Here is a 27,426-nt window from a genome sequence, read left to right on the forward strand (position 1 = left end):
GGCGGCGTCGTCGAGGTATAGAAATGAAATCCGGAGATGGAAGTCTTTGAAAAACCTTGCACACTGATCCAGGGGGGCCTATTAGACACTGATCCAGGGTGAGAAAGGCATTGCTGGTGACTGATGAAAAGTCCCGATTCAACAGAAGGTAACGGACTCATACGAAAAAACAATTTGACTGCAACTATAATGGGAAAACATCGTCCAACGTCTATTTCCTTGCCTTCCACATTCTCATAAGGTTATATCGAACAAGACTTGTTCGTTTTAATAACGGTCTCTGCAGAGACATAATTTCACAATTTAAAAAAAAGAAAGAAAGAAAAAGACTTCAATATAAGGCTTTATTTTTTGCTACGTTAGTAACTTTTCAGGAGGTGGAGGTTTAATAACTTAGCGAAAGAGGAGGATGCACTAAATTTCCTTATTTTCTAAAATCGCAAGGTTTCAGCCGAAAAGTACGTAGATCTAGCACCTATTTATCGATTCTCGCATTCCAGACCAGCAAAATGGGTGGTTAGCCGGTGCTTTGGTGTGGTTTGCTCCTTCTTTCCTATCAAACATCTAGGTATTGTCCTTTAAATCTTTCACCCTTCTTTTATGTGTCTATTACTCTCTTGTAACGCCTCTAATCTTTGGCACCTATATGACATAATTGTGTTGCAAGTGCAGTAAAAGGCTTACAACAACAACAACAAAAAAGACAAGCGAAACAGAACGAATAGGGCTGTATTTTGACAAGCACCAGTCTCAAGCGGAGGGGGAAAATGCACCAAAGGGGAGCAACTGATAGAATAAGAATATTGTAACGCTTATCTACCTTAAATCGAAAAGGGGAACTGTAGTATACCATAATATAGAATCTACATTGTACACAATATTATTACAGTTATAGTTCAAATTTCGAACCACTATCAAAATTGTTGAAATGTAGTCAACGGATAATCAGTACAATGTACAATAATGGTCACTTTTTTCCCCCCCAGAAATAGATGGCGGGTGGTTGGAGGGTGCTCTGATTTTTGTTGGCTCTTCTCTCCTCTCCAACATTTGTCATCCTTATCTCTCCTATTTTCTTTTTGTACATTACTCTCAAGTAACACCTATAATCTTCAACACATAGATCTATGTCCTAATTGTGTTGCAAGTGCCTCATAATCCTTACTAAAACTAAAACAGGAACAGACATTGCAACTGGTGCCACAAAAAAAGTAGAAGTAGCTGACAACATGAGAGAGCCCACATCACCAGCCTTACTGTCAACTATTGGCACTATTAGATCAAATGAATCTAGGAAACAATGGGCTTAAATGAAACCTCAAGACAATTAATCACGACAGTGAATGACAGTAATGAATAGGCCTACAGTGAACACAATGGGATGTGCAAATTTGGGAAGATCAACACTTACCTGAAACTGAATAGTCCTACTTGAAAAAGCGAGTCTCTTTTTTAAGTCATCCATTTCTGAAAGATAGAGGCCAAGAGTAAGAGACAATTACAAGTTTTTCACAATTATCAAAATGTGAAATTTCACAAATTTTAGGCTCACCAACTCGCAACTGAAAGATCCTGGGTTGGAATCTTCTTGTCAGTTGCCTAACATTGTATACGTTACACAAATATTTTACATTATTTTCTAGTGTAATGTGCATGGACCTTGCTGTCAAGTGGAGATATAATATTATGTGCTATACAAAAGCTATTTATTATTATTAACAATATCATTATTGTTATATGGATTATGATATGATTATGACTATTATTATTATCATCATCATTGCTATTATTGTTTTGATTATGATTATGATTATGACTATTGACTATTATTATTATTATCATCATCGCTATTATTGTTGCTAATATGATTATCATTATTATCGTTATCAGTCATTATTATTATTATTATTATTACCATTATTATTACTATGTTAAGGATGGCTTTCCTGTACCAGTTACAGCTAGTATACCTAAATCAAAAGCAACCAGAATGCACGTCAGAAAATCTATTTTCAAACAGCAAAAATTTAATGTATGTTATTTGTCAGGTACTGTACCATTTCCAGCTTCACAATGAGCATTTAAATAGTCTGAAAGTTTAATATGCATCTATATAAAAATATAATAGAGTGTTGATGAATGGATATACAATTAAATAATAATCAGTTTGTTTACTCTATTCATACATCATGTTTTACTATCATGTCCATACGACGTGGGGAACTCTGTGCCACCACTTTCCAGAGAGGAAATTTACTCGTTAATCCAATCCGTACGCTTTGCAAAGCAGTCTGTCAAAATGATTTTTTGAGAAATACTGAAAGTTTCAAAGAGATCTTCACACTAGAAGTATTCTAAAATGTGAAAAATATAACCCCGGGGGTACAAAATTACCCCAGGGCGTATGGATAGGGTTAAATGGATATAATATACATTCACAACATTCAGGCAAGTGTGAGCTTGCAAGGCAAAATAGCACTATGCGCAATATCAACACTTTGATGAGCATGATACCTAATCTGTCTTGTCACATGTTTACTTTCATCCTACCCCATCCCCATGCCTCTTTCATTAAAAATAATTGGATAGAGAGTAAAACAGATCAAGTTCACACTTGATTCGTGGGTGGAAGAAGCAACCTGTATATATAGAGTTACTAAAATAATTGATGAGTGTCCATCGGCAGGTGATATTCCGTTACATGTACATGTATTATCAAAGCCTTTATCCTTCTGTTCTTCCTTTTTCCTTATACTTTCTATTGCATAAGGTTCTCCATCATCTAACAAAATTATTTAACAAAGTGGCCTGTGTGCTCCACTTTCAAACATTCTGAAATAGACAAATTGTTATTTTGACCAAAAGTTCACAAGATTTCTTTCTACAATCCAGGTGTCCAAGCCGAACTTGTCACAGCATTCCAGGAGGTATGAAAACTTACTCAAATGTTTGTTTTATATTCACCCCAACCTCATTTTAACTTAAAAGCTGATCTTTTGGCCTTCATGACAGTATGAGCTCAGATTTATCACCATCATTAGAAGACACAAATTTTCCCCTCCAACCCTGTTCAGTACTATATTTTTAATGATTAATTCCTGGAAACATATTGCCAATGATACAAAGAGGCAAAATTGTCTGAGATGGCCCCCCATTGTCAGGGAGAAAGGTGGTCATCTTAGGCAGGACTGATCAGAATCATCATCATTGTCTTTTTCAAGCTTAAGCAGCTGCATTATTGATCAGAATGAAGAAAGCAAACCATTCCCAGAGGAGTTACCAACCAGAGGCGGTCACAGGCTTAGTACTGCCCCATTAAGATGTACCTGACTGGTCATTTTGGGTAAACTGTTGGAGAGGCCAGAAACCTTGCCTCCGCAATATGCTGGTCAGCAATTATTTCATTTATAGTATAGGACAACAATGACAGATAAACGGATAATGACTCGTTCACAGTAAGGGGCTGATAATTTATATGGCAACACCTTGTGGCCATGACAGGTCTGTGTGGCCATCTTGGACAGGTTTTTTTTGGCTGTTGGTTTATGAACTTGCTGTTGGTTGATGAAATATAGTGGCCGCGGTCGTGTTGGACAGGTTACTTTTTAGGCAGTGCCATTATATAGAAAAAAGACGAGGAGGGAAATAGAAATAGCCATCTATACATGTGGTTGTCATATATACAGATGGTTGTCATATTACAGATGGTTGTCTTATAAAAATACAGTGGCTGTCTGGGCTTCCAACCATGCCTCTCAGAGCCAACCTGGGCTGAGAGAGATACCACATTCCAGAGGAAAGACAAGGATACTCTAAAAAATTCATCCCCACTCGAAATCTAACTTGGTTTTCCTGCTTGCAACAATTTTTACGGGGCCTTTCGGCAGTACTCAATTACTCAGTACTCAGCCTGCGACCGTCTCCAGTTAGGACCTCAGAAGGGAGTGGTTTGTTTTCTTCATTTTGATCAGTCTTGCCTAAGGCAGCCACTTGTCTAAGACTGAGAAAGCCATTTTTCTCCTCGAAAATGGGTGGTCATTTTAAACAATTTTGACTGTATTCAGTTGAAGGGCTAGGGCCTACATTTAAGCTCACAAACTGGAAAACTTTAATTACAAGCGATGGGATTATCAGTGAAGCAAACAGTATTTTACTATCACGCTCGCCTCAAGCTCGGCTTGCTCTCATTTTTATCCATTTTACATAATATATATATATATACATAATTTGTTTTAAATTTATATATTTTCTTAATTTTTTAAAAATAATCAATTCATTTTTTTAAAATATTTTTTTTCGTTGCAAATGATCAGTTTTTGAAACATAAGTTTTATTCGAACTGCAATTGAACCTGTCCAAGACAAAATCCCAAAGGAGCCGGAAAAGAATTCCATCTAAGACATATTCAGTCTTATGAAGGTTCCAGAGGCCAAGCGGGTGGGATGAAAGGTCACTTTCCCGATTGGCAAGCAGTAGTCAAGACCTCACACCTCTCACATTCCCTCTGATAATGGCATGCGTTAGTCATATTGTTACCAGTGCTTGCATCTCAAAGGACCAGGGGGCTCTCGTGGCCTAGAGGTTAAGGTGTTGGCCTCTCATTCAAAGGTCCCGGGTTCGAATCCGGGTAGTGACCGAAAAATTTTCTTCTCTAAAATTGTCTCCTTTCACCTCCTTTCCTGCTCTCTAGCAATGTTCTGTCGTCTGCTTTCGTCTCCTCTTTCTGCCCCCACCCCCTCACCTCCTTTGCCCCTTCCTCTGGGCTCCTGATTCTTTCTGCAGCCTTTCTACTGCTACTCCTTCGCTTCTTCTTACTGCTGTCTTTCAGCCACACCCCTGATCTTCTGGTAGGAAAGATCTACACCTAACCTTCTCGGACAAGGGTGAAAAATCTCGGAGGGCCCGTGTGCAAGTTGCGCACTTTAAAGATCCCTTGGTGGTCTAAAATCGATAAGAGTAGGCTTCGGCCGCCACCCGGGCAAAATTCAAAATTTCCTACCAACTGAAAATATTAGGTGTGTCCCGCACACTCATATGACCTTATGCAGTTGCGAGCGCCGTAAAACACTTTACAAAAACAAAAAAAAACAGGACCACTGTTTGCCCTATTGAAAACAGAAATTTCTGAAAGTCTCCTTTACTTTGGCCGTTAGCCCCATCCATCAGTGTAAGCAGTCAACCCAATGCCCCTTCCTTCCTGTGCATGTGTTGGAGCTCCACAGGAGCACTGGTGAAATTTCAAACCCACATCACACTGCACCCTGACCATTTGCACTGCTCATGGCTCACATGGAAGGAAATCTACCCCCAAGTCCCATCCCTACTACCCTTTCTCACCTGGCAGCAAGGCATACAGGAGGAACCAAACTAGGTTTTGTTTCGAGAGTGGGCAAACCATTTTCCACCCTAAAAAAATTTTTTTTAAACCATCCTAAGGGAAGGAGTTTCTCTTTCCATTTCTACATCAGGCAGGTTCCCGTTTTATAGAGGTAATTATAAAAATTATAGAAGAATTTATCAAGGGATGAGCTTTCCATTTTTGGAGAGGTTTTCATGAAAATTTAGACAGGTTCAACTTTAATACACTGAGCAACTGTGCAGTGTGTGGTGGTATTCAGGGCCCTCCCCGGGGAAAAAATGTTTCAATTTCAGTTTCCAAGCATTTGTGTGTGCGGGAGTGAAAGTAAAAATTTACAAAGCAAACTAACGGGACTATTATAATTACAAATATCATTCTGGCCCATCTTTCATTTTGATTCGAATATTCTGCTAGCAGGGCCCATTTACCACCAAGCCATTAGACTAGATTAGGCCTAGATATCTAGACTGGTATATTATCTAGATCTAGAATCTAGATCTAGATCTATATAAAATCATAAGGTAGTGTCAATCGCCACCGAGTGACGTGGTGGCAACTGACAAAACTAGACAGCAGTGTCAATTCATCATCATCAATGCCTTTCACCCCTGGCATATAGGCCACATACAAACCCCTTCCATTTCTCTCTGTCCTGGGCCATCCTTCCTAGCTCGTTCCAAGTGAGCTTCATCTCTCTGTCCCTTTCCACACATCTCCATGTTTCCCGTGGCCTACCCCAGCCTCATTCTCCCTGTGGGTTCCATTGCAGTGACTGTACGTCTTGTGATGTTTCCGCTGGGCTTTCTGAAGGTGTGTCTCATCCAACGCCACTTTCTTAGTCCTATTATTTCTACTTCTATATCCTTTTGACCAGTCCTTTCCCATAGCTCTTCATTTCTCATTCTATCCTGCCACTTAATCCTTAGCATACTCCTCATACATCTGTTGATGAATTTGTGTCAATTGACACCAAGTAAATTGGAGCTCTTTTGCGTTGGTGAGTACTTCTAGCCTATTGTGCTCGAGTGCTCGGTGTTGTGCGTTCGCCTCTCTGTCCCTCTGTGTGTGTGTGTGTGTGTGTGTGTCTTTTCCAGACCCCTGTCCTCCCGGATTTATGTTCCCTGATATAAAATGAATTTCTGCTCGAGTTACTGTGCGTTTGTGACCTTCTACTTCTACTTCTAGAATTGCCTGTGTGGGTTCTACACCGAAGTGTAGGCTAAGGCTAGCCTAGATTCTAGGCCTACATCTCATTGAAAACACGCAAACTTGGTACCGTAGCTCGAATCTAGACTAGATTCTTCTATGCTCGTCCAATGAAATTAGAATCTAGCAGAGAGACCAAATTGACCCATTAGACACACATTATGAATAGAAAGCTAAAGATAGTGTTGTTTTCAGACTCGACACCGCAATTTTTGTTAATTGCCACCGCTTCACTCGGTGACAATCGACGCTACCAAATCATAAACAATAAAGTATATAAATCAATCCGTCATTCACCATCATTGTGATTGTCATGTCATAGATCTCTATAATTTATAATATAATTACAGTTTATTATCAATATCATGTCCGTGATTATCAAGGTGTTTTAAACTAGATCTAGACGATAAGATATCGCGAAGATTACTAGATCTAGATCTAAACGTATTAATTCACAGAACACGCTTACCCCTTCCAAGCTGTGGTCTACTTTCGATTTCAACGTTATTCAGGGTACTAACTAGTGTACAGCGGAGAAAGGATTTGTCCAATAATAAAAGTGAAACCGGATGTGGGTGTAGACCCCCTTTAACTTCCGGTTTCAATCAATTTGTTTCTATGACAAAATCTGAATGTCATTATTTTAGCTTTTTCGCTTTTACAGTAAATCGTTCACTGGATTCTGATCAGTATAAAAAATTTTTATGGGCTTTGAATATTATTGGTACTTGCATGGAACGGAGAGAAAAATGCTTCATTAGCAACGACATGCACAGTCTGTCCAATCAGCACTTGTTATTTTCACGAATGCTCCAATCAACTTGTCCCCGGTGCCTTTCGAACAATCCCGCAGTTTCATGTTCAGGCAAATGCTCTCCGAATAGAAAAACGAGTCCTTGCTTGCATTGTTTTGATGGTGGCTAGCGGAATAGTTTCTGCTGAAATCCTTCGGTATGGCAGGCCACCAGTTAATGGTAAGATTCTTTGGAGATATATTTTAGAGCGATGATGTGATCGGTTTGAAAGTTTACATATCAGCCTGGCATTCTCTTCTGCCTAAAAGATCCTGCTAGATCTAGATCTTGAGGCAGGGCCAAGCTGCTTCTTTTTTGGCTTTGGCCCTCCTCTTCTACTTCTAGCCAGTCTAGATTCTAGATTAGTCTGCTCCTTCGTTCTTGTGGTCTGCCTAGAATCCTAGAATCTAGACTAAATAATCTAGATCTAGAGTAGACACACAGTCTGTCTGCTAGATCTAGATCTAGAATATCTAGATGTAGATCTAGATCTAGATTTCTAGATCTAGAATCTAGAATCTAAAATCTAGATTTCTAAGAGTCTAAGGCGCTCTTTGGAAATTGCCTTCCCATTCCCTTGACAGCCCTTTTGAAACTGATAATTTGCATCTGGTAGGCCTAGAATCTAGATCTAGATTCTTGATCTAGAAAATCTAGAATGTAGATCTATGTTAGTAGCCTAAACGTGAAGATTGTGTGGTTTTTTTCCCTGAACCCCCCACTACTAGATTCTAGATCTAGATCTAGACTTCTAGATCTAGATTAATCCTGTAGGGCCTACTGACAGGGGGGCCCCTCCTCAAACCCCCAACATCAAGGGGGGGGGGGCCTGAAACCCCCTACTGTTATGGCTAGGGTAGAGGGTATATATATTTGACACCGTTTCCGGGAGGTCTGAGACTGCTGCTGTGTTCATTGGTCTGTGTAGTGTAGTCAGATAAAATCAAGGAAGGTGCCTATTTGCAACTCCGCGTTGCGATTTAGCGCCAGTGCTAAATAAAATGCAATGTCGCCGTGTGTAAAATATCAAGCTTAATCTGCAAATCGTTATCGGAAGTTCTGATGGTCGAAGTGACAGCGCGTCTTCGCTTAAAGTCAAACCATTTTTTTGTGTGGGTTCGATCCCACACCTGGACTTTTTTTTTTTTTTCTTTTGTTTGTTTTTTTGTTGTTGTTCTCTTCTCGACTGACCAACAAATTGTTCCCATAATTAGAGTGGTGTCGCCGGTTCGCGTGCACTTTGCGATCGTTGAACCTATTTTCCGCCATTTCCGGCTTTGTACTTTCGTTTTTAGCTATTCCATTGAAGAAACTATTATTGACCTATAAAATGGTCTTGCTCATATATAGTCGCCAGATTTCTTAAATGTTGTGTGCCCAACAGTTTTTCCAACCTAGGGTGTTGTCTTCTCAGTGCGTGCATGGGATTCTTGGCTAGATTGTACTTTACCGGACCACCCGTCTCGGCCCGTGATTACTACGCACGCCTAGCCTAACTACGCACTCATAGTACTCTGCGTGCGGACAAAAGGTAGTTCCGCAGGCGACTTCGCGCACGCACAGCGAAGTCAGCGGCGACTGGCAAGGCGAGGTGAGCGAGAGGTGGTGGTGGTTGAGAGTGGGCAGGGGATTTAACTTTGGTGGACCACCGTGTATCATACCAACAGTGGGGTGGGGGGGGGGTTCAGGGGGGCTTGCCCCCCCTGGAAACTATAATAAAGAAAACACACAAAAATGCGAAACAATAACATGAGCGGACAGTCGTGTTTACATTATATCAATGGGGGGGGGGGGGTTCAGGGGGGCTAGCCCCCTGGCAACAATAATTTAAGGCCACCTCTATTCTCACCCGGGATGAGAATAGTGCAGGCGAGTCTTTTGGCTATTCTCACCCGGTGCGCGTTCACCGTTATAGCCTAGATCTAGATCTAGATCTAGGCCAACAAATTTTGCGTTCACCCTAAACCACAGAATTCTACACTGTGATAACAGAAAAATTGTAGAATTCTGTGCCGTGAACAAACGTTCCATTACAACTGTAGCCTACTAAAACGTACAATTTTGTCTGTGGGCAGTGGAGAGAGAAAGAGGAGTAGCGCGAGAATTTCCGGGCAAAACAAAATGGCGACTCGCGTAGTTCGGCTCGACTTGAAAAGTTAAATAGCCGTAGCATCTTTGTAGACAACCAAATTAATTTACTTTTGTGTTTTAACATCATTTTTTAACTTTGTTTTGGTCAATTTGATCGTCCACACCGATAGACAGTATTCAGAGAGAGAGAGAGAAGAGGGGAGGAGTTGATCTTGCGAGAACTTCCGGGCGGGTGAGAATAGCCACTTTCCTCTGGTTTTGTCCCCAAGAGGAGCTCTGTAACAAAGTAGGCCTTAGTCTATACTTTTCCTTTTCGAAGTGACAATTCGGACTCGAGTCCGAATATGAAAAAATGATATTCGGACTCTGATTCTTGTCCAGCATGACATCACTTCCGACTTCCTGTGACTCGTGACTCAGGCTTCCTGTCCTGCCTCACTCGTGACTCACCTCAGGCTTGTGGTAGAGACCGGGATCACTTCGGGCCAAATTGGCGTTAAATTGTGCCGGAGCCGAGTTTTTATCTTATGATGAATTTAAGGCCGGCCTGAAAAGTTAGAGTGCTTCTAATAAATGTTTATTTGGCAAGAGGTCATCAGAAGCAATTAAAGATTGCTCGTTAGCGTGTGTCGGGGTCGGATGGGCAGCCTGCACACGTGTGGCTGTGTGTGCGGGTCGAGGAGGGGGGGGGGGCGCTATCGGTCCGGGCGTAGAACGTCGCATAGGCGTCAGTCCCCCCCCCCCCCCCCCCCCCGATAATAAGCTAGTCTTGACGTAGATCTACGTAATGAATTGTGCGCTGGTCTATGGAATCAAAAGTTGCCGTAATAAATATATATGCTCGGCTCTACACAGCAACACAATTTTTTCTTGGTAAACAATCGAGATGACACAGGCTTGTGTGTATTTGAACGAATCGGTCTTTTTTTTTTACACAGCTCATAATATGCAGGTGCCAGGAGATCTGCTAATCTTCAATTTTACCTTTTTCTACAACAAAGAAAGTGGGAAACAAGGGGGGGGGGGCATATCATCAATGAGGCGGCGGGCATTGGATCGACAGACAAGGTGTGGGGGAAACTAAAAAATGGCGGAAAATTGGAAGCACTGAACGTTAGATCTATAGAACGAAGACACTTCCTTTTTTCCGGACCCGTGTCTGAATAACACTTTTTCTTATTCGAAGTCCGAATATGAAATTTTTTTATTCGGACTCGATGACGGCCTTTCCTTTTACCAATTTAGGCCTGGTTAAAGTTCAGTAGTGGCTTTCCTTGGAGAAGGACCGGGATTCAATGCCACGCTTGGAAGCACTGAACATTAGACTTAGAGAACGTAGACAGTAGACAGCTTGTACACGTTCTCTAGGCCTAACTTGAAGTTCAAGTTGCACCGTCTTGTTATTGTTATCCAAGCATCTTTCGACTTGTGCAAACTCTAACTCAGATGATTATGATTATGATAGATGAACAAGACGTCTACTTTTGTGCAAACAATGTCAGAAACAATTGTTAGATCTAATCTAGATAGATCTAGATATCTAGATTTTTCTAGATCTGGGTCTACCCAATGTTGATCGGAATAAGACAACGTCATAAAAAAAGGAGTCCAATCCAGTTTAAATTAAAAAAACTGAGAAAGCTTCCACAATTCAGGCAGTACTACAATATTATCATGTAGAAACGATGGCTACTACGTCTAGATATAGATCCATATATATATAGCCGCTGGCTTCTTCTCTAGGCCAGTGGTTTTTAACAGCTTTTCCAGGTCGTCAAAGTACCTGGACACGGTTAACGGATTGAGCATCGTGATCCGTCCCGACTCACTTCCCTCTGGGGTCCTGATGGAGAGCTCTGGATACCGTCCTTTCAATCCCCTCCAGTATTCATCTCCAGGGACGCCGTTCTTGAACAGTGTGCAAAGACCTGTTGATCTGACAAGATGCCCCACCTTGCTCTAGAGCATCATCTTTGTGCAGGGAAATCCTCTCTCTGCTGCACTCAACGTCTTTTTAACAATTTCTTCCTCTATGGCTTTAGGGATAGCTGAGGGTTTCCCTGCCTTCTTCCCCAGCTCCTTCCTTCCTGGGGCATGGTCAATCAAGGTTGTCCTTGGGATGTTGAAGGTTTTGCTAGCTTTCTTTTTAATATTATATGCCATTTTTTATGGCGTCCAGAGCCTTCTTCAGATCTTCATCTTCATACTTTTGTTTGTATATTATATACATATATGTGTGTTTAGATTTTCGTGCTATCTGGGAATGATATTTTAAGGTAGGCTGGGTTAGGTAGAGCATAATTACAACCAAAATAGTGCTGCTGCCACTGCTTACTACCCCCAATACTACTACAGCAGTTGGTGGTGCTGCTGCTGCTACCACTACCATTGCTGCTGTTGCTAATACTAAGTATTACAACTAGGCTGAACCTAGGCATACTGCCGATACTAGGCTAGGTCTAGGCCTAATAGGCTACGCTAGGGTAGGCCTAGCCTACGTAAGTGTCAGAATAACCCACAGAGGGTGTCGACATTACCACCAGGGGTGTCGAAATAGCAAAATGGTGGTGTCGTAATTCGGAGTGGCACTTTTTGATGTGGGGAAATTCAACACCTTTTGAGCACATATTTAACCAGTTTAAAGGAATACAGCAATTTCAATCACCTAATATTCATTTAGTACATTCATTTATCACATACAGCCTTTTAGACAAGAAATAGAACTTGTTTACTCACCTTGTGATATTGCTGCTTTAGAAACACGGAGCTTGAAAACGTTCAAAATTGGACGCGCGAAAGAGCGATGTCACTTCCTGTGGGTTTATGGGGAAAATATTACAGCTATATTTAGAAATGACACACATCGTTAAAAAAAGATAGTTCGGCTGCCAGTTAAAAATAAACCCGCGCTCATAAGTTGTATTTCCGCACCGTTCGTTGTTTTTGGAGTGCACCTCACGAGGGGTGTCGGAATATGCACCCTCTACCCTAGTGCGCCTTAACTCTTGTCCTGGGTCTGTGCTGAGATGCGAATCTTGTCAACAACCGATTACGACAAATTACATCAGACGGTACGGGCAGACAGTGTGTACTGTTGGTGTACAGCGTGCCAGGAAACGTGTGTTTTCGCCATGAATACTGTGGGAGTGTGTTAATCGATGATGAAAATAACGCTCTATCTTTCATAGCTTTCTATGTATAAAGTGTTAACAAACACATGAATAACCCCCCTCTCAGAAGCTGTATAAGACATTACGAGTAGTTACGCCCATTCGAATAACGTAAATCTTGTTTCCGGACTAGATCTACCTTTTCGAGCTCCTCATGTCTAAGTGGATCAATTTCTTCTATAATTATAATATCATTGGACAAACATCTAGTGCTACCAACTTGCTTGGCGTGTTTTGAATGAGACGTATGCCTCGATTACGCAGGCGGTTCTAGAAGAAGGCCACAAACTCAAGCAGACTGACGCACACACACTTGGCCTGTTGGGGATCCGACACTGATCAATCTGCGCGTTGATCAAGTAAAGTGAGTTGCGATCGTAGATAGAAAATTACTGTCAGAAAGAAACTTTTTTTTGCAAATTTGTCTAGATCTAGAGAAATTATCAATGCGAAGATTCTACGGCAGGGGAACGCGATAAGGGCCGCGATGAAAGAAACATGCTGATATGAGGTGCCCACTACGGATGGGATCGGCCGATCGCCCAACTCAGTCGCCTCAAAAACAAACGTGTTTGTTTTGTTTCAGGCGATCGGCCCGATCCAGCCGTAGGTAAAATCAAGAATAATTCAAAGTGGTGTTCCAAGGTTGTGACGGGCGACATTCAGACGTGAAAATTAAGGGAAAATTAGGGGCAACTGTATTGTGAAGGTACATGATATCTATTCATTATTCCCAGGTTTGCCTGCTATCAATGGTGCAATGACAAAGTAATTGAATGAAAATGAAAGGGGAACCTGCTTTTTAACATTGCCAGCAATGGAAAGATATATTGGTGAAGAAACCAAACAAGACAAAATATTGGTGAAAAAAATAAATGTTATGGGTTGTAGGCAATCTTCTTCAAACAGGCTCCCAAATGCCATTTTTAACCCTCTAAAAGCACTACATTTCAATTTCTTCACCGGGATGCTGTCCCTGGACCCTGATGGGGGCCTGTGCGGACCCCAGACCCCCGGCAGAATTTTCCGTACTTTTCAGCTTCAGCTGGTGGAAGCACTGCTCTTGGCTCAGGGTAGACTTAAGTTCTTCTAGCTCTATGGCCTAGCGTGGGTTTAGATCTAGACCCCCCCCATGTGTAGCTATTCTCACCCAGGGTGAGAATAACCCATGCCTCGCTATTCTCCCCCCCTGGTGAGAATAGCTCCCACCCCGGTGTGGGCATGAGGCGAGGACTCCCCCCTGACCTCTCGCAGACCAATAAACTCACCAAGGCCCTTGGTGGCTTACCACATGTGGTTGGGAACGATTAATAATAATGTAAAAACATTTTTCGCCTCTCCAGTAAAATAAAAGGCTCTCTACCGACACTGAGCAGGGTGTGGGAGGCCGGACCATTCGACTTCGTTGTTTACACACTTAACGCCGGCTGGCCTCTCTGCACACAATACATTATGGTTCAAGGAACAGAGAGCGTGTACGAATGTAACGAGACACGAGCACGAGACCATGCTCTTGCACGACGGTTGAAGGGTTATGTAAATTGTTCGGACCAAATGGACGAGGGCGTTAAATCGTGTTAACTAATTTAATAATTTTAAGCAATCCAGGCTCTTTTCTTTACTTTAATTTTTTTATTTCTTACCTCTTCTGTCCCCTTCTTCAACATTTGGAGTTTGGAACCAAAGAAGAGCCAGAGGGTCAAATGAAATTCTCTGGGCCAGACACGATCCAAAAGAGGCGAATTTCTGGGATTTGGCTCCAATTTGACAGCCCTGACTGTGACTAAATCTGTGTATGTCTATTCAGACACCAACACGATCCTGTGGAGCTTTAGCCCCGGTAACCTCAGCCCTGATCCCACTTTGGTAATTTCTGGTAAAACAAGGGAGGGGGTTCAGAGAATAGCAAGACATAGGATTCTCACCACTTCCTTCGAGACTAGCCAAGATCGAGATCTATCTAGATCTCGATCTAAATGAAGTTTGCGGATGTCTTTTCAATGAACGATCATTTTTCCTCTGTTTTGGAGTTGGAGGAATCGCAATTTGAAGAAAAGAACAAGGTCATAATTTCAATCGAGCAGTCACCCTCTCTAGATTCTATTTCTCTGCCTCTCTCTCTAGAGCTGTCTCCTCTGTGTATCGCTCGCCTTCTCTTTTTCTTTGTTTGTTTCTGTCTTTCTTTCTCCCCACCTATTTCCCACTCTATCTTTCTCTCGTTCCCTCCTGCAAACTGGGGACATTTTGCTTGCACTTCCCCCTGCTCTCTCTCTCTCTCTCTCTCTCTCTCTCTCTCTCTCTCTGTCTGTCTGTCTGTCTGTCTGTCTGTCTCTCTCTCTCTCTCTCTCACACACACACACACACACACACACATACACCCCCCCTCCCCACACACACACACACACTCTCTAATGAGTACAGCATCATCAGTAAACTGACTCAAACAATGTAGTGCATTTCTCTCCCACTTTCTCTTTCTTTCTCACTCTCTTTCCTACATGCTTAATACTTTCAATATCCACCTGTGACATGGACAGTAAATTTATATTTTTTACACAGGTGAAATTAAATAGTACCATGCTAGGCACATTTCACACTGTATCCGTCTATTTCTCTCTCCTCCCCCCCCCCGACTCATTACTACACACCGGACACACTCCCACCATGTGCCATGGACATTTCAATTTCATTTCCTAGACTGTCATCTGACAAATGTCATCTCTAAGTCGTCATACAAAATCAGTTCAATGTCTTCATCATCGGATGTTTCAGAGTTATACTTCTGGCTCTTTCTTTTTTTCTGCTTGCAAAATAGCCCTTAAAACTGTTTGTTCTCGCGCTTCTTCTTCTCTGCCATCTCTTTCTTTTCTTTTTCTGCTCCTTCTGTTTGTCTCTCTAGTTGTTGCTTCTTTTTTTCTTCTTCTCATTGCTTTTTCTTTTCTTCATTTTGCCTCTTCTTTTCCTCATTCTGTTGTTTACTTTCTTCAGCCTCTTTCTTCTTTCTCTCCAATTCCACTTTCCGCTCTGCCTTCTTCCTTGTTTCATCAGCCTTTACTGTTCCTTTTCTTTCAGTAATTTGATCATTTCCTCCCCACTCATGAATTGGGGTATTTTTAGCACTTTTCTTTTCCTCTCTGACCTCTTTCTGGTCTTTGGAATCGGGGCTCTGAGGGGGTCTTGTGGGGGTTGTAAAACTGGTTCAGCTGGCCTGGGGGGGTGGTTAGTTCAGTAGGCAGTAAACCTTCCACAGGTCGAATAGAGGATCACCTGGGCTGCCATCCTCAAGCCTTTTGAAGTATCCCTGAAGGGTCGTGGCATCTACCTGATTACATATCATGGCGAATTTTTGAAGGGTGTTTCCAAGGGCAGATGTAGGGGATTCTGATGAAGCTGAGGCTGGGGCTGCTGAGGGGACACACGCTGAGGCTGCTGGGGTGACACAAGCTGAGACTGAGGCTGCTGGGATGACACATGCTGAGGCTGCTGGGATGACACATTCTGAGGCTGCTGGAATGACACACGCTGAGACTGCTGGGATGACACACGCTGAGGCTGCTGGTGAAGCAGCGGTGAGGGGTGGTGGTGATGGTGTGTAACCGGCAGGGGTTGCAGGTAGAGGGGATCTCACCACTAGCTTTCCTAAGTCCACGCTGTGGAAGTCCAGTGGGGCAGAGGGGCTTTTCCATTGTCTTCATGTATGCTTTCTCAAAGACGGCAGCGAAGTTTCTTTTTGTCACCACTTCTCCTTTAAAATTTTGCAGTCTTCAATTCCACCTTCATTGTCTTGAAGACGCCGACATCAAGTGGTTGCATGATGTGGCTTCCGTGTGCGAGAAGACAATACAAGACTATACCGTTCTCCTGGAAGGGCTGAGAGGCCCTAAGTGACTGGTGGCTCACATGGCCATCCAGAAGCAGCAACACAGGCTTCTTCAAAGCTGCTGTATCCGGAATGAACACATTCTCCTACCAATCACCAAAGACCTTGATTTATCCATCTGTTGGATGAGCGGGCGACAAAGAACTGCTGGAAGATGTCTTGGGGACGGAAATCACGGAACTGTGTGCCGGGGAAGATGAGCATTGGCTTAGTGTAGTGGCCCACGACGTTTGCACACACCGAGGCAGTGATCGTTGTGTGGGTCACACTGCCAACTTCGTATATGTACTTGTTATTCATGTCCCTGAGGACTCTCCCAGAAGTCACATCCACAGCGAAGCCCGACTCATCTACGTTAAAAATCCTGCCCGCTTCCAGTAGGATGGTGGGGTCAATGGATATGATTGTGTCACTGAAGCGAGCGAACCACCCCTCAACAGGTTCAGCTGTTAGGCTCGCCCGCAGAAAGCCAAGCTTCTGTGGCTTCTTAAATGTGATGGTTGGGTGCCGCTGGCGGAACAACCGAAACCACTTATCACTTGGCTTGTTGTCTGGCCAAGGTGTTTCCCTGCCTCGAACGTCGAGGAACCCTTTCACAGTTAGAAGCAGCTCCTCCTTGGTGTGGCCGAACCAGCGTTGGCCATTCGGAAGCACGACCTGTCAGGTGCTAGACAAAGAAAAGTTATGATTACATTTCTTTAAAATCTGGAGAGATCTGTACAGGAAAAGGTAAATTTATGGAACGAGAATTGCTGAGATTGTAATATAAAAGATAGAATAAATTAATACCAAAAATTTTTAAAATAAAATATGAGATCTTCTAGATCTAGTCAACTGTTACTGGCAAGGGAAACCCTAGAGTATTGGGGGAAACCCCTGAGGACAACAAAAATAGATGGCGGAAATACATCGTCAATATTTGGGCCAATCACAGAGGTATGCTAGGTGCTCGCTACAGCTTCATGTGTTTAGCCCCCCCCAATACTACAGTGCATCTGCGTGCGGGTCTGGAAGTAAATATTTGACAAAGCAGGCCAGCTCTATTCAGACTCCAGTTCGATTAGACTTCAGAAAACCCAGCACACAACTGCATTTTCAAAACAAACCCAGACACCATAAACAAAAATTTCAAAACATCGAAAAACTCATCAAACCCTTGGGTCTCAGAGTCCTTGGGGACCTCAAAAACAAAAAATACACGCCTTGACTGAAACCGGGAAAAGTATCGTGTTCGCATGGCTACCTCTAGCCATGTGGGCATCCGAGGAAACGAGCAGGTAGATCGCCTGGCGAAGGAATCCCTCTGTTGGGATCAACAACGAACACTCTCCCACAGACTGACTTTAAAAATAAAATGTAAAAAACTACACCTCCAGTCTGTGGGAGACTCATTGGAAAAAACAAACAATAAACTTTACAACATTAAGCCCAAACTGGGACCACGAAATCTTTCGGGCCTCTCCAGAAGAGACGAAGTCATTTTTACTCGATTACGCATCGGACACACAGCCCTAACACATAAATATCTCCATTAGGGAGATTAGAAGCCGTTCTGTGTCGGATGCCACACAGATTTTACCATTAGACACATTTTAACCGAATGTCTATACTTCGGAGAGATCCGAAGGAAATATTTTAGATGCAAAAAATTGCTAGATGTATTCGGTCGTTGATCCCAACAGAATTCTGGATTCTGGATTTTATGAAGTCCGTTGGCCTTTATGGGAAGTTGTGAATAAAATGCTATTAAAAAATGTTTATATGTTATTTAAACGATATTTCTAAACAAAGAACTTATTTACCTCTAATATTTTTAACAATTTTTAAATCTGGTTGTTGAGCTGAGCCTAGTCGTGCAGTGAATTGTTGTGAATGCAACAAACTTGTGTTTCACGCTCTCATATGTCCTTTTATGCAGTTGCGAGCTCCGGAAAACTCATACAAAAACTAAAAAAGACTTCAGTACTGGTACCGATACCAGGAATTTAATGATGTAACGCCAAGAAGCTCTGATTGTCTAGTGTAGTGTCTGGCCTTTTGTATCTCTCTTTCATCAGTTCATGGCAGGTTTTATGGGCTGTTTGATGGTAGAGTATAGTGACAGCAGCTATCATCAATGTTGGACAGGACATATAGAAAAAACTTTTGGGAACATGTGACTGTTTGTACAGGATGATTGTATCATGTACACAGTGTAGGTGGCTTCTGCATAAGGTTCAACTGTATCTTGGTTTAAGTAATGAAAAGTACTATTTTCTGGTCTCAAAAGAAAATATTATTCTAGTTCTTGTAAAGTAGAATTTGATATTTGAAAAGTCAAATCATGTTGTTGACATTAATTCTGACTCTGAGAACAGTTTTAATATAATAAAAATTGATATTATAGCAAGTTTGACATTAAATTAACTGCACTGAGTTCTTTGTAATTTAATCCATAATTGTTCCAAGACTGTTTTAGTTTACTATTATAAAATAGTTTAGTCTATGTGCTTAATTTTTATTATTATGTTTTTTACTTTTGTTTACAGGACACGAATTTCAACGCCATGCCATCAGAAATGGATTATAATCAAGAATTAAACTTCAGAAAAGCAAAAATGACAACGGAACAGGGTCTATCGAGGTTGACACTGGGTGAAATTGGGAATAGGGTGTCCGCAATCACAATCGACACATCAAAAGGAGGTGCAATAAAGAAGGAAATTCTGCAACCAACAGACAGCATTCTCACACGTGCAAGGAGTGCCAAACTTCGTGTCTCATCGTCTGTCTCTTCAACTGCATCGTCAAAAGAAGTGCCACCCAGCAAGCATGAATTTGGTGGACCAGCATTTATGAAACAGAAGACATTTGCTGGTGATGTGAGTAATAAAAAATTTTCCTCGATTATTTCCTTTGCGAGTCAAAATATGTTTATTTTCCACTTTTACCTGAGATTTTTGTACTCGCAGGATGCCTTTTCTGTACTGTCAGTCTATGTAAAAGTAGGTCTATTGTTCCTTTGCAAAAGAAGTTTCAATTGAATTGGTATTAGAGTTTAAAATTCTTTTTAACATTTAAATGTAAGGTCCTTAAGCATTGTCAGTCAAATTGTCACACTTATAAGTTCACTCTATTGTACAGGAAAAACCTTTCTTAGCTGTCCAAGATCAGTAAAACAAATAAATAGGCCCTGTCTTTTCCCTGGTTTGCATCATCATATTTTGAAAGAAAGCTTTTTCGGGGCCTTTTCTTTGAACCATTACTGACGACAGGGATTATTCATGCCTGCAAATTTTATGTGAATGGACATCTGTGCAAATTAGTTACTACCTATCAGCATTAATTGCAGATTGGAGTTCCAACATTTTGGTCTTCTTACATTTAACATTTGCTTCGTCCTCATCATTTCTTATTGTGTAAGGCTATTTTCTTATATGTTGTAAGGTTATCGGGGATGACACTCATAGATCCTTCTCCTCCATGCTGTTTCTATCTTTCCTGATTTTTCGCTTTCTGTAAATTATCAGTCAATGGGTGGGTGGTTGGCGGGTGCTCTGGTGTGGTTTGCTCCTTCTTTCCTCTTAAACATCTATCGTCCTTATCTCTCCTCCTTCTTTTTTACGTTTGTTGTTACTCTCTTGTAACACCTCTAATCTTTGGAACTTATATGACCTTATTGTGTTGCAAGTGCCGTAAAACTCTTTACTAAACTAAACTAAATTATCAGTCCTGTATGCTTCTCTTTACCCGCTATCAAATGTTAATATTGGTCACATATCACAGCCTTTTTGTCTCTGCTTTTCAGGAAGGGGGGCCTGTCAAAGTGGAATGGATGCCAGGGCACAATCTCCTTCCGAGTGCGTCACGAATTGCAGAGGGCGATGTCGCTCTGTTTGATGCTATGAGCCAGGCAGCCCCCATGGATGTCAGTGATGATGGTTCTGATGCATTTTCCAAAGCAATTTTCAAAGAGCACATAGAAGACATTGATGCAGAAGATGCAGGAAATCCTCAGCTTGTCAGCCTCTACGTCAACCCCATTTATTCTTACATGAGGCAACTTGAGGTAACACCTATTAAAGTGTAAGAATGAAAACTGCTAGGGAAACTGTTTTGAACCTGTGTAAATCTTCAGGTCTGATATTCTTTGAGATTTTTTATGACGCTGTGCATTTTGTAAGAGAACAGAGGTAAATTCTTGTGTAATATAGATTAGAAGATTGCTGTATGTATTGGATAAGAGTAGTTTGTTGTATGTTCTGAGCTCTTTTTTTTTTCTTTTTTTGCTGTTGCAAGGAGGGGAACTCATCCGTATTGGTCTTGTCAGGGTTTGGCTTAAAGTATCTTGTCATATAATCATATGGAGAATTGTGGTTGCCACCTTGCTTTATAATTTTATGGTTATATATCCGTGAGCATAGATAGACATCTGGCATTAAGCAAATGTGAGGTGTGCTGACAAAATGAGTTACTTCTCGGATTCGAGCCCTATTCAAGTAGGTACATCACGCTTATAGGTGAAGATTTTATAATTTGTGAATATGAAATAATAAAAGGAATGTTATACTTGAAGAATGTGGCATTAATAGTAATAGAAAATCTACAAATTTGACCCAAGTGTCGATATTTGGCCAATATCTCCAATTGTGGATTACGAGAAGTAACCAATTTTGCCAGCACACCTCACAAATCAACATTTATGTCTTAATGTGCGGGTTGGAAGAGTATATGTCTGTCAGTGGCTGGAAAGTCAATTTGTATGTCAGTTTGTGGAACAAACGCTGTAGAGGTTTTGTGTCCTTGTTTGTTTATGAAAGTAAAACTGGATTCTTCTGCTTTGTCAAGTGAGGGTATGGTGCCCCAGTTGTTCCCAAATGTTGTTCAACTCTGTTTAGGGTTTAGATAATTTTTTATTTGATATATTTGTGTAGTAGTCCCTCCTTTGAAATTGAGTGTGAATGAAAGTATGTCTATTAATTTGTTTTCCCCAGAGGAAATACTGTATACGGGTGAAATTTCTCGAAGGATCTGAGCTGACGGGAAAGATGCGAGCCATATTGATTGACTGGTTATGTCAAGTACACAACAGATTTCACTTGTTGCAAGAAACTCTCTACCTCACTGTTGCTATAATTGACAGATATCTCCAGGTAATTTGAGGTGCCTTGTTTCAGGCCTGGTTTGTTGGTGACAGTCTTATAATATCCTATTTCTCAGCTATTTATGTTTGTTGTCTCTCTTGTGCTCTGCTCTTTCTGACAAGAACAGGAAAAAGTAAAACCCCTAAAATGCAGTCTGCAAACTTCTTTCCTATCAATCATCTCTCATCCTTCTCCCTCCTCCTTTTTTATGTTTGTTGCTCTCTTGTACCAGCTCTAATCTTCGGCATAAATTTTATATGACCAAGTTGTGTTATAATTGCCGTAAAACTCCCACATAAACAAAAATGACCTTTAACTTGTATTTAATTTAGTCGCGGTCTGTTCTTTTGTTTCCACCCTGCACTCACGTGTGGCTGCTTTGTCTCGTCAGGTAAAACCATGTTCGAAGAACCGCCTTCAACTGGTTGGAGTAACAGCAATGTTGATTGCCAGCAAATACGAGGAGATGTATGCTCCTGAAGTGGCAGATTTTGTGTACATAACAGACAATGCCTATACAAAACATGATGTACGAGACATGGAGCAAGACATATTGCGAACGCTGGATTTCAGTTTTGGCAGGCCCCTGTGTCTTCATTTCTTGAGGAGAAACTCAAAAGCTGGCCAGGCAAGTACTTTTCTCGTTAATATTTTGTCGGGGAGCTGTTCAAATGTAATAAGCCCAGAAAGCAAATTTAGCTCATGTGTCTGTCTTGCCTTTTTCAACTCTCAGAAGTTGAAGTAAGACAATATTTTCTTGAGCACATGCGACTTATGCCACTGACTGCAAATTTGAAGAAATTAAACATTTGGGGCTTCATCAGAACAGCTGCTAACTGAACTGAAACTGAAAGAAACAGGACATGCTTGATCAGGAGTTGTCTCTTATGTGTGTTTGAGGTTGCTTAATGTCATTATCATATATTATAGAGAATAGAGAGAGTTTAATTTCCACTTTGCCAATAACACTTGTCTATGCTAAAAACTGAAAACACAATACATGTACTACTATTATCCTGCGTTGTTTCTGTCTTTCCATCTTCCCTTTTTTAAATGAATTAAAGGAATTGGTTGGGGAGTGCTGTGCTGTGGTTTACTCCTTCTTTCCAATCAATCATCTGTCGTTGTTATCCCTTCTCTTTCTTTTCTTTGTATGCTACTATCTTCAACACCTCTGATCTTTGGCACTTAAGAGACCTAATAATTGTGTTGCAAGTGCTGTTCATCTCTAGCTAAACTAAACTGCATAAAATAACCATTATTGAGTTAATGTCATCTCTTTTCTCCTAACTTTTTTTTTACTGAGCAAACTGGGTTCACTGTTTTAAAAAAAGTAAATCGAACAATTTAGCTTTTTGAAAGTACTAGCTGGAACAGATTCTCAGCTCTTGTACTACCATTGCCTTGAATTTGGTTTGGAGCGGCAGGAAATTTTGAGCTTCAGCCCAGTTATAATTTGCTTCTGCATTACAGCTGAGATATCTCTATGAAATGACTATTGTTTTTACTTGAAACAGGTTGATGCAACAAAACACACTCTTGCAAAATATCTCATGGAGCTGTCGATGATTGAGTATGACATGGCCCACCTCAAACCCTCTCACATCGCTGGTGCCTCATTGTACTTGGCTATGGCTGTGTTAGATGGATCCCGATGGGTAAGTGTTTATCCATTTAGTAATAGTATGACCAATAATATTAGAGATCCTACACAGATGAGATTTGTTGAGTGAGCTTATTCTAGATATTGATAGTGGAGGATAAGCTATTGAAAGTAAGATTGAGATTCCCATTCGGATGATAGGGACCAGGATGAAAATTAAGAATTTGCTCAGCCAAGTACTTCTACAAAGACAAATTGTACGGGAGAGCTCTTTACCTGTGAGAGGGTGGGGTAGTAGTTTACAGGGAACTGGTGCGCAAGTGGTCGGTGAAAATGGTTCCGAGGGAAAAACTGATCTGCTGTAGACTGAGAGGAATTTCACAGTGATCGAATAAGTGCCACTTTCCTCTTTTATGCCCCAGCATACAAATTATAGCTTGTAAGTTCCAGAATGTACTTGGGTAGGGAAACATGACTTATTGGCAAATGTTCTTGCTAAGAAAAGGGCTACAATAGTTTTGTGTTGTTTTTTTTAATGGTCTTTGAGTCCACAGCATGGCAAACAGCTGATTTGACTTCAAAGCGAAAAGTTTTCAGTCTCTTTTTTAAAAAAATAAGTACAAGGTGCTAGCTTCATGTGTGGAAAAAAAATGTGCTGTTGCTAAATTTGTTGTTTTTACATGTCGCAGTCTGATGTTAAATTGACAATCATTTTCTGTTCTTCTCAAGACGGAGACTCTTCGCTACTACAGTGCCTATTCGGAAGAAGAGTTGGTGCCATTGGCGAGGAAGCTGGCACAGCTTGTGGTGAAGGCAGAGTCACACAAACTTGTGGTAAGTTGCTTGGTGTGTTGGGTACAAGCTCAAACCCATGTGTGATTTTTTTTTTTGGGGGGGGGGGGGGGGTATAGACTATTTAGTGGCTTTTAACTTCTTCATTTTTTAAGTGGTTTTTGATGGAGTTTTTAAAAAATAAATTACATTCTTCAAATCCTAGATCTATCTGTAATTGTATGGTCTGAAATATATATTTTGCTGTATAATTTTAAATTAGAGAGGTTGACGGGTTTTTGGGGGTGAGGGATCTTTGTTTACCTGTCCCCGTCGTTTTATGCAAGAAAAATTCTGCAAACTGAGCCCAAAAATGTGAAATTATGCGATTCTCTTAATTCTAACCAAAAATGATAAAAGGAAAATAATCAGAAATTATTTTTTAAATGATCAAATTGTGCGGGGTGCATAAAACCACGGGACAGTTTTACTCTGGTCCTGGACATGCAGATGTTCATATTATTATACGGTTTGATTTGGGTTTTTTTGCTTATGGTGAGTTAATGGCTAAATGGTGTAGTAGGGATTCTCTCAGATTTCCTAAAGCGCTCTCTTTTGCTGAAATGTGTACGGAATTGAAGGCTTCTGTGGCTGTGAATAGAACTTTATTTTGTTGCTGTCCTTATTGATACAGCAGTTGTGCGATGTTGCTACTTTTAGCTATCTGCCAAGTGGTGTTCCCTAGTGCAGGGCATATGAAACGCTGTCTTCATCCGTTTGCAAGGGCAAGAATTCGAGCTCCTTCATCCCTGGTGGGCGAGGTGGGGAAACAAATCAGGTTGTGCAGTCTGCTCCAGGTGTCTAAACATGTGGCATCTTCATTGTAGTTTTTCTGTCAACTGCATTTTAACTTGGTCTTTCTACATCTACTATGTGGGTTGGAAGGCACTACTGGTAGCTCCTTTTTCTTTACTTTCCCACTGTTGCTTCTCTATCGTCTGTTTAATTTTTTCCCAGCTTGAAATGGCTATTATTGTGTTGATGTGCTTCTATTTACTCAAACGTTTCTCCATTTTCCCATTGTTTTGATACTATTTTTTTTTCTGCTTTCTTTTACAGGCTGTTAGAACAAAGTACTCCAGTTCAAAATTCATGAAGATCGCAGTCATTCCGCAGCTGAAGTCGAAGACCCTCCTTGAGTTTGCCAACAGTGGGGACAGAGATTCCTAGTCAATATGTCAAGACCTGTTTGTTTGTGAGACTGTGATGAATGAAGGATCCTCTGCAAGGGCTACTGATTATCACTGGAAGCCTTTTGCACCTGGTTGATGGGATCTTTTTTAGTATTTTTATGTGTAGTAGTTGCCAGTTTTGGTAGTTGTGTCATGTTAGAGGTGAGCTCTTGAAAAAGAGGCCAGGCTTTTTTTTTTATGACAAGTTTGCCTGGCTTTGTTCCGGTCCAGAGTATCTCCAGATGATTTGAATAACATGATGTGCCTTTTCAACCATCTGTAAAATAAATAACTTTTAAATGGGAAATTTCTCCTATGAATTTTTGTTAAAGCCCCCCCATTTTTGACATGTTTTACAAGATTCGTTACTATCACATTATAAAATTTAAGAATATGTTGAAGCATGTGATCTGGTAAAAGTGTACCTATGTATATAGAATTGTGAGTGTCGAATGAAATGTATTTTATTGTAAAAGTTAATTTATTATTTTTTTCGCTCTCAGCCAGTCTTCCTGGTTCTAAGCCAACTTTTGTACCTGGTTTATTACTGGATTTTTTTCTTCTCAAAAACATACAATTAGAAATATCAAGTGGGTAGTTGGTGGGTGCTCTGGTATGGCCTGTTCCTTCTTTCTTTTCACACATCTATCGTCCTTATCTCTCCTCCTTCTTTTCTTTGTGTGTTTGTCTCTGGAAACCAGAATTGGGTAGATAGTGCCGTAAAACACCTACTCAATCAATCAACACCTCTTATCTTTGACATTTGTGAGACGTATTTGTGTTGCAAGTGCCATAAAGACTCTTGAACTAAAATAATTATTTAGTACCAAGACTTCACTTTCAGGATAATGATCTGTGTTATAGAAGTGGTAGTGGTAGGCCTCTGAGAGGAGAGGTTATGCCTGGTACCAGTTTGTCCTTTACAATCAGCCACCATCATTTCATGGGTTCGTCCCCCCTCTGTGTAGGACATAGGGTTCATACACTTCTTTGGCGGGTCACTCCTGGAAGGAGAGTTTTGTTCCAAGCCATACTCATCTTTGTCTTCTGTCAGTCAGTCTTGCAGATTTCAGGCTTTTTGATTACCTCGTTTCCGGTAGTTAAGGACTCTGGGCAGTTTTTATGGTAGGGCACATTTTTCATTGCTGGTTCCAGGGAGTTGCTGATGGGTTCCTTTTCTTTCGTCTGTCCTTCTGTCGCTTTTCTTTCTGTCCTGCCTTGACGCTGTTGGTTTTGTCAATGTGTCTCTTTTAACTTTTAGAAGCTATTAATACCTATTTACTATTCTGTATCAGTCTTAACTTGATTTTTACGTATTATACAGAAGTATTATCTTGTCTGTCTTGTAGAATTATAGCATCTTCGTATTTATAAATGAGTAGCTCTCATCTTTTAGTTGTTGTTCCCAAAAGTTATATAACTTATGCTTTTTACAAAGTATGAGGTAACATTCTTTTCTTTCTGTCTGTCATGTGAGTGTAATCTTTGTATGGGTACCTCGGGGTTTACAAAGGTTATGGAAAAACTTTCCTGTCTGTGCTTCATCATCTTTCTGACTTCTCTCCAACTCCATGACAGTGACAGTATTGTTCTGTGCTTGCGTTCCCTCTCCTGGATGCAGAAGATTATTTTTTGCTGAATATTTAGCCTGTAGGATGAATCGGCATTCATCATAGTAGTCATAAGCATGTAGTTCTCTTTGAGAGGCGACTGCTCCGTTGAAGTGGGCTCGATTCATACTTCTGCTCTCCATATAATGAATGATAGGCAACAGTTCAAAATGAGAAATGAGTCGGCCTGGCTGTAGTCCAGAAGATTAGTCATGGATGTTGTTAAAATCAAAATGTATGACTTCAGAAGTGTAGGCTACTTGGATGACATAAATTTGAAGTTTCATTAATAATTTAAGCATTTGAAATAATGACTTCAGAAGTGTATTTTTTAACTTATAATTAAAGTTTCGTTTATATTTTTGGATTTTGATCGAAGTTAAAGGTAAAAAAATTCTTTTTTTTTTTTTTTTTTTTTTGTTCGAGTTGATCTCCTTTTTGTCATCAGGGAGTAGGCCTATTTTTGGCTACATGGGGCTTACGTAGGTTTTACCTTTTTCTTTTTTTTAATAAGTAGGCTATTATTAGAGAACTCTTTTTTTTTCAAGTAACAGAAGTGGACCCTTAATAATCATAGTTTTCCACTT

At 40.8% G+C, this 27,426-nt stretch overlaps 2 protein-coding genes across 3 annotated transcripts in view; one reads left to right on the forward strand and one right to left on the reverse strand.

The window, feature by feature from the left end:
- LOC101859070 (focadhesin) overlaps positions 1-7,119 on the reverse strand; it is a gene marked incomplete at its 3' end in the record, with an annotated part of 174,885 nt that extends 167,766 nt beyond the window's left edge. The window contains 2 exon segments of the mRNA XM_013087211.2: positions 1,412-1,467; positions 7,035-7,119. Of these exon segments, the coding sequence (XP_012942665.1) occupies positions 1,412-1,465 (54 nt within the window).
- The window catches only part of LOC101850386 (G2/mitotic-specific cyclin-B), a 26,905-nt gene extending 1,177 nt beyond the window's left edge, over positions 1-25,728 (forward strand). Inside the window, exons 2-9 of one of the 2 annotated variants that reach the window (XM_005090676.3) lie at positions 2,893-2,927; positions 19,029-19,361; positions 20,288-20,548; positions 21,474-21,632; positions 22,015-22,251; positions 23,141-23,281; positions 23,956-24,060; positions 25,117-25,728. In XM_005090676.3, coding sequence (XP_005090733.1) covers positions 19,047-19,361; positions 20,288-20,548; positions 21,474-21,632; positions 22,015-22,251; positions 23,141-23,281; positions 23,956-24,060; positions 25,117-25,227 — 1,329 coding nt within the window. In that variant the 5' untranslated portion in view covers positions 2,893-2,927; positions 19,029-19,046 and the 3' untranslated portion in view covers positions 25,228-25,728. Of the gene's footprint in view, positions 1-2,892; positions 2,928-7,406; positions 7,540-19,028; positions 19,362-20,287; positions 20,549-21,473; positions 21,633-22,014; positions 22,252-23,140; positions 23,282-23,955; positions 24,061-25,116 lie in introns of those variants that run through there. The other variant, XM_005090675.3, reaches the window with a different exon arrangement.
- The last annotated feature ends 1,698 nt before the right edge of the window (positions 25,729-27,426 follow it).

Source organism: Aplysia californica, unplaced genomic scaffold (assembly GCF_000002075.1).
Source record: "Aplysia californica isolate F4 #8 unplaced genomic scaffold, AplCal3.0 scaffold00020, whole genome shotgun sequence".
Lineage (NCBI taxonomy): Eukaryota > Metazoa > Mollusca > Gastropoda > Aplysiida > Aplysiidae > Aplysia > Aplysia californica.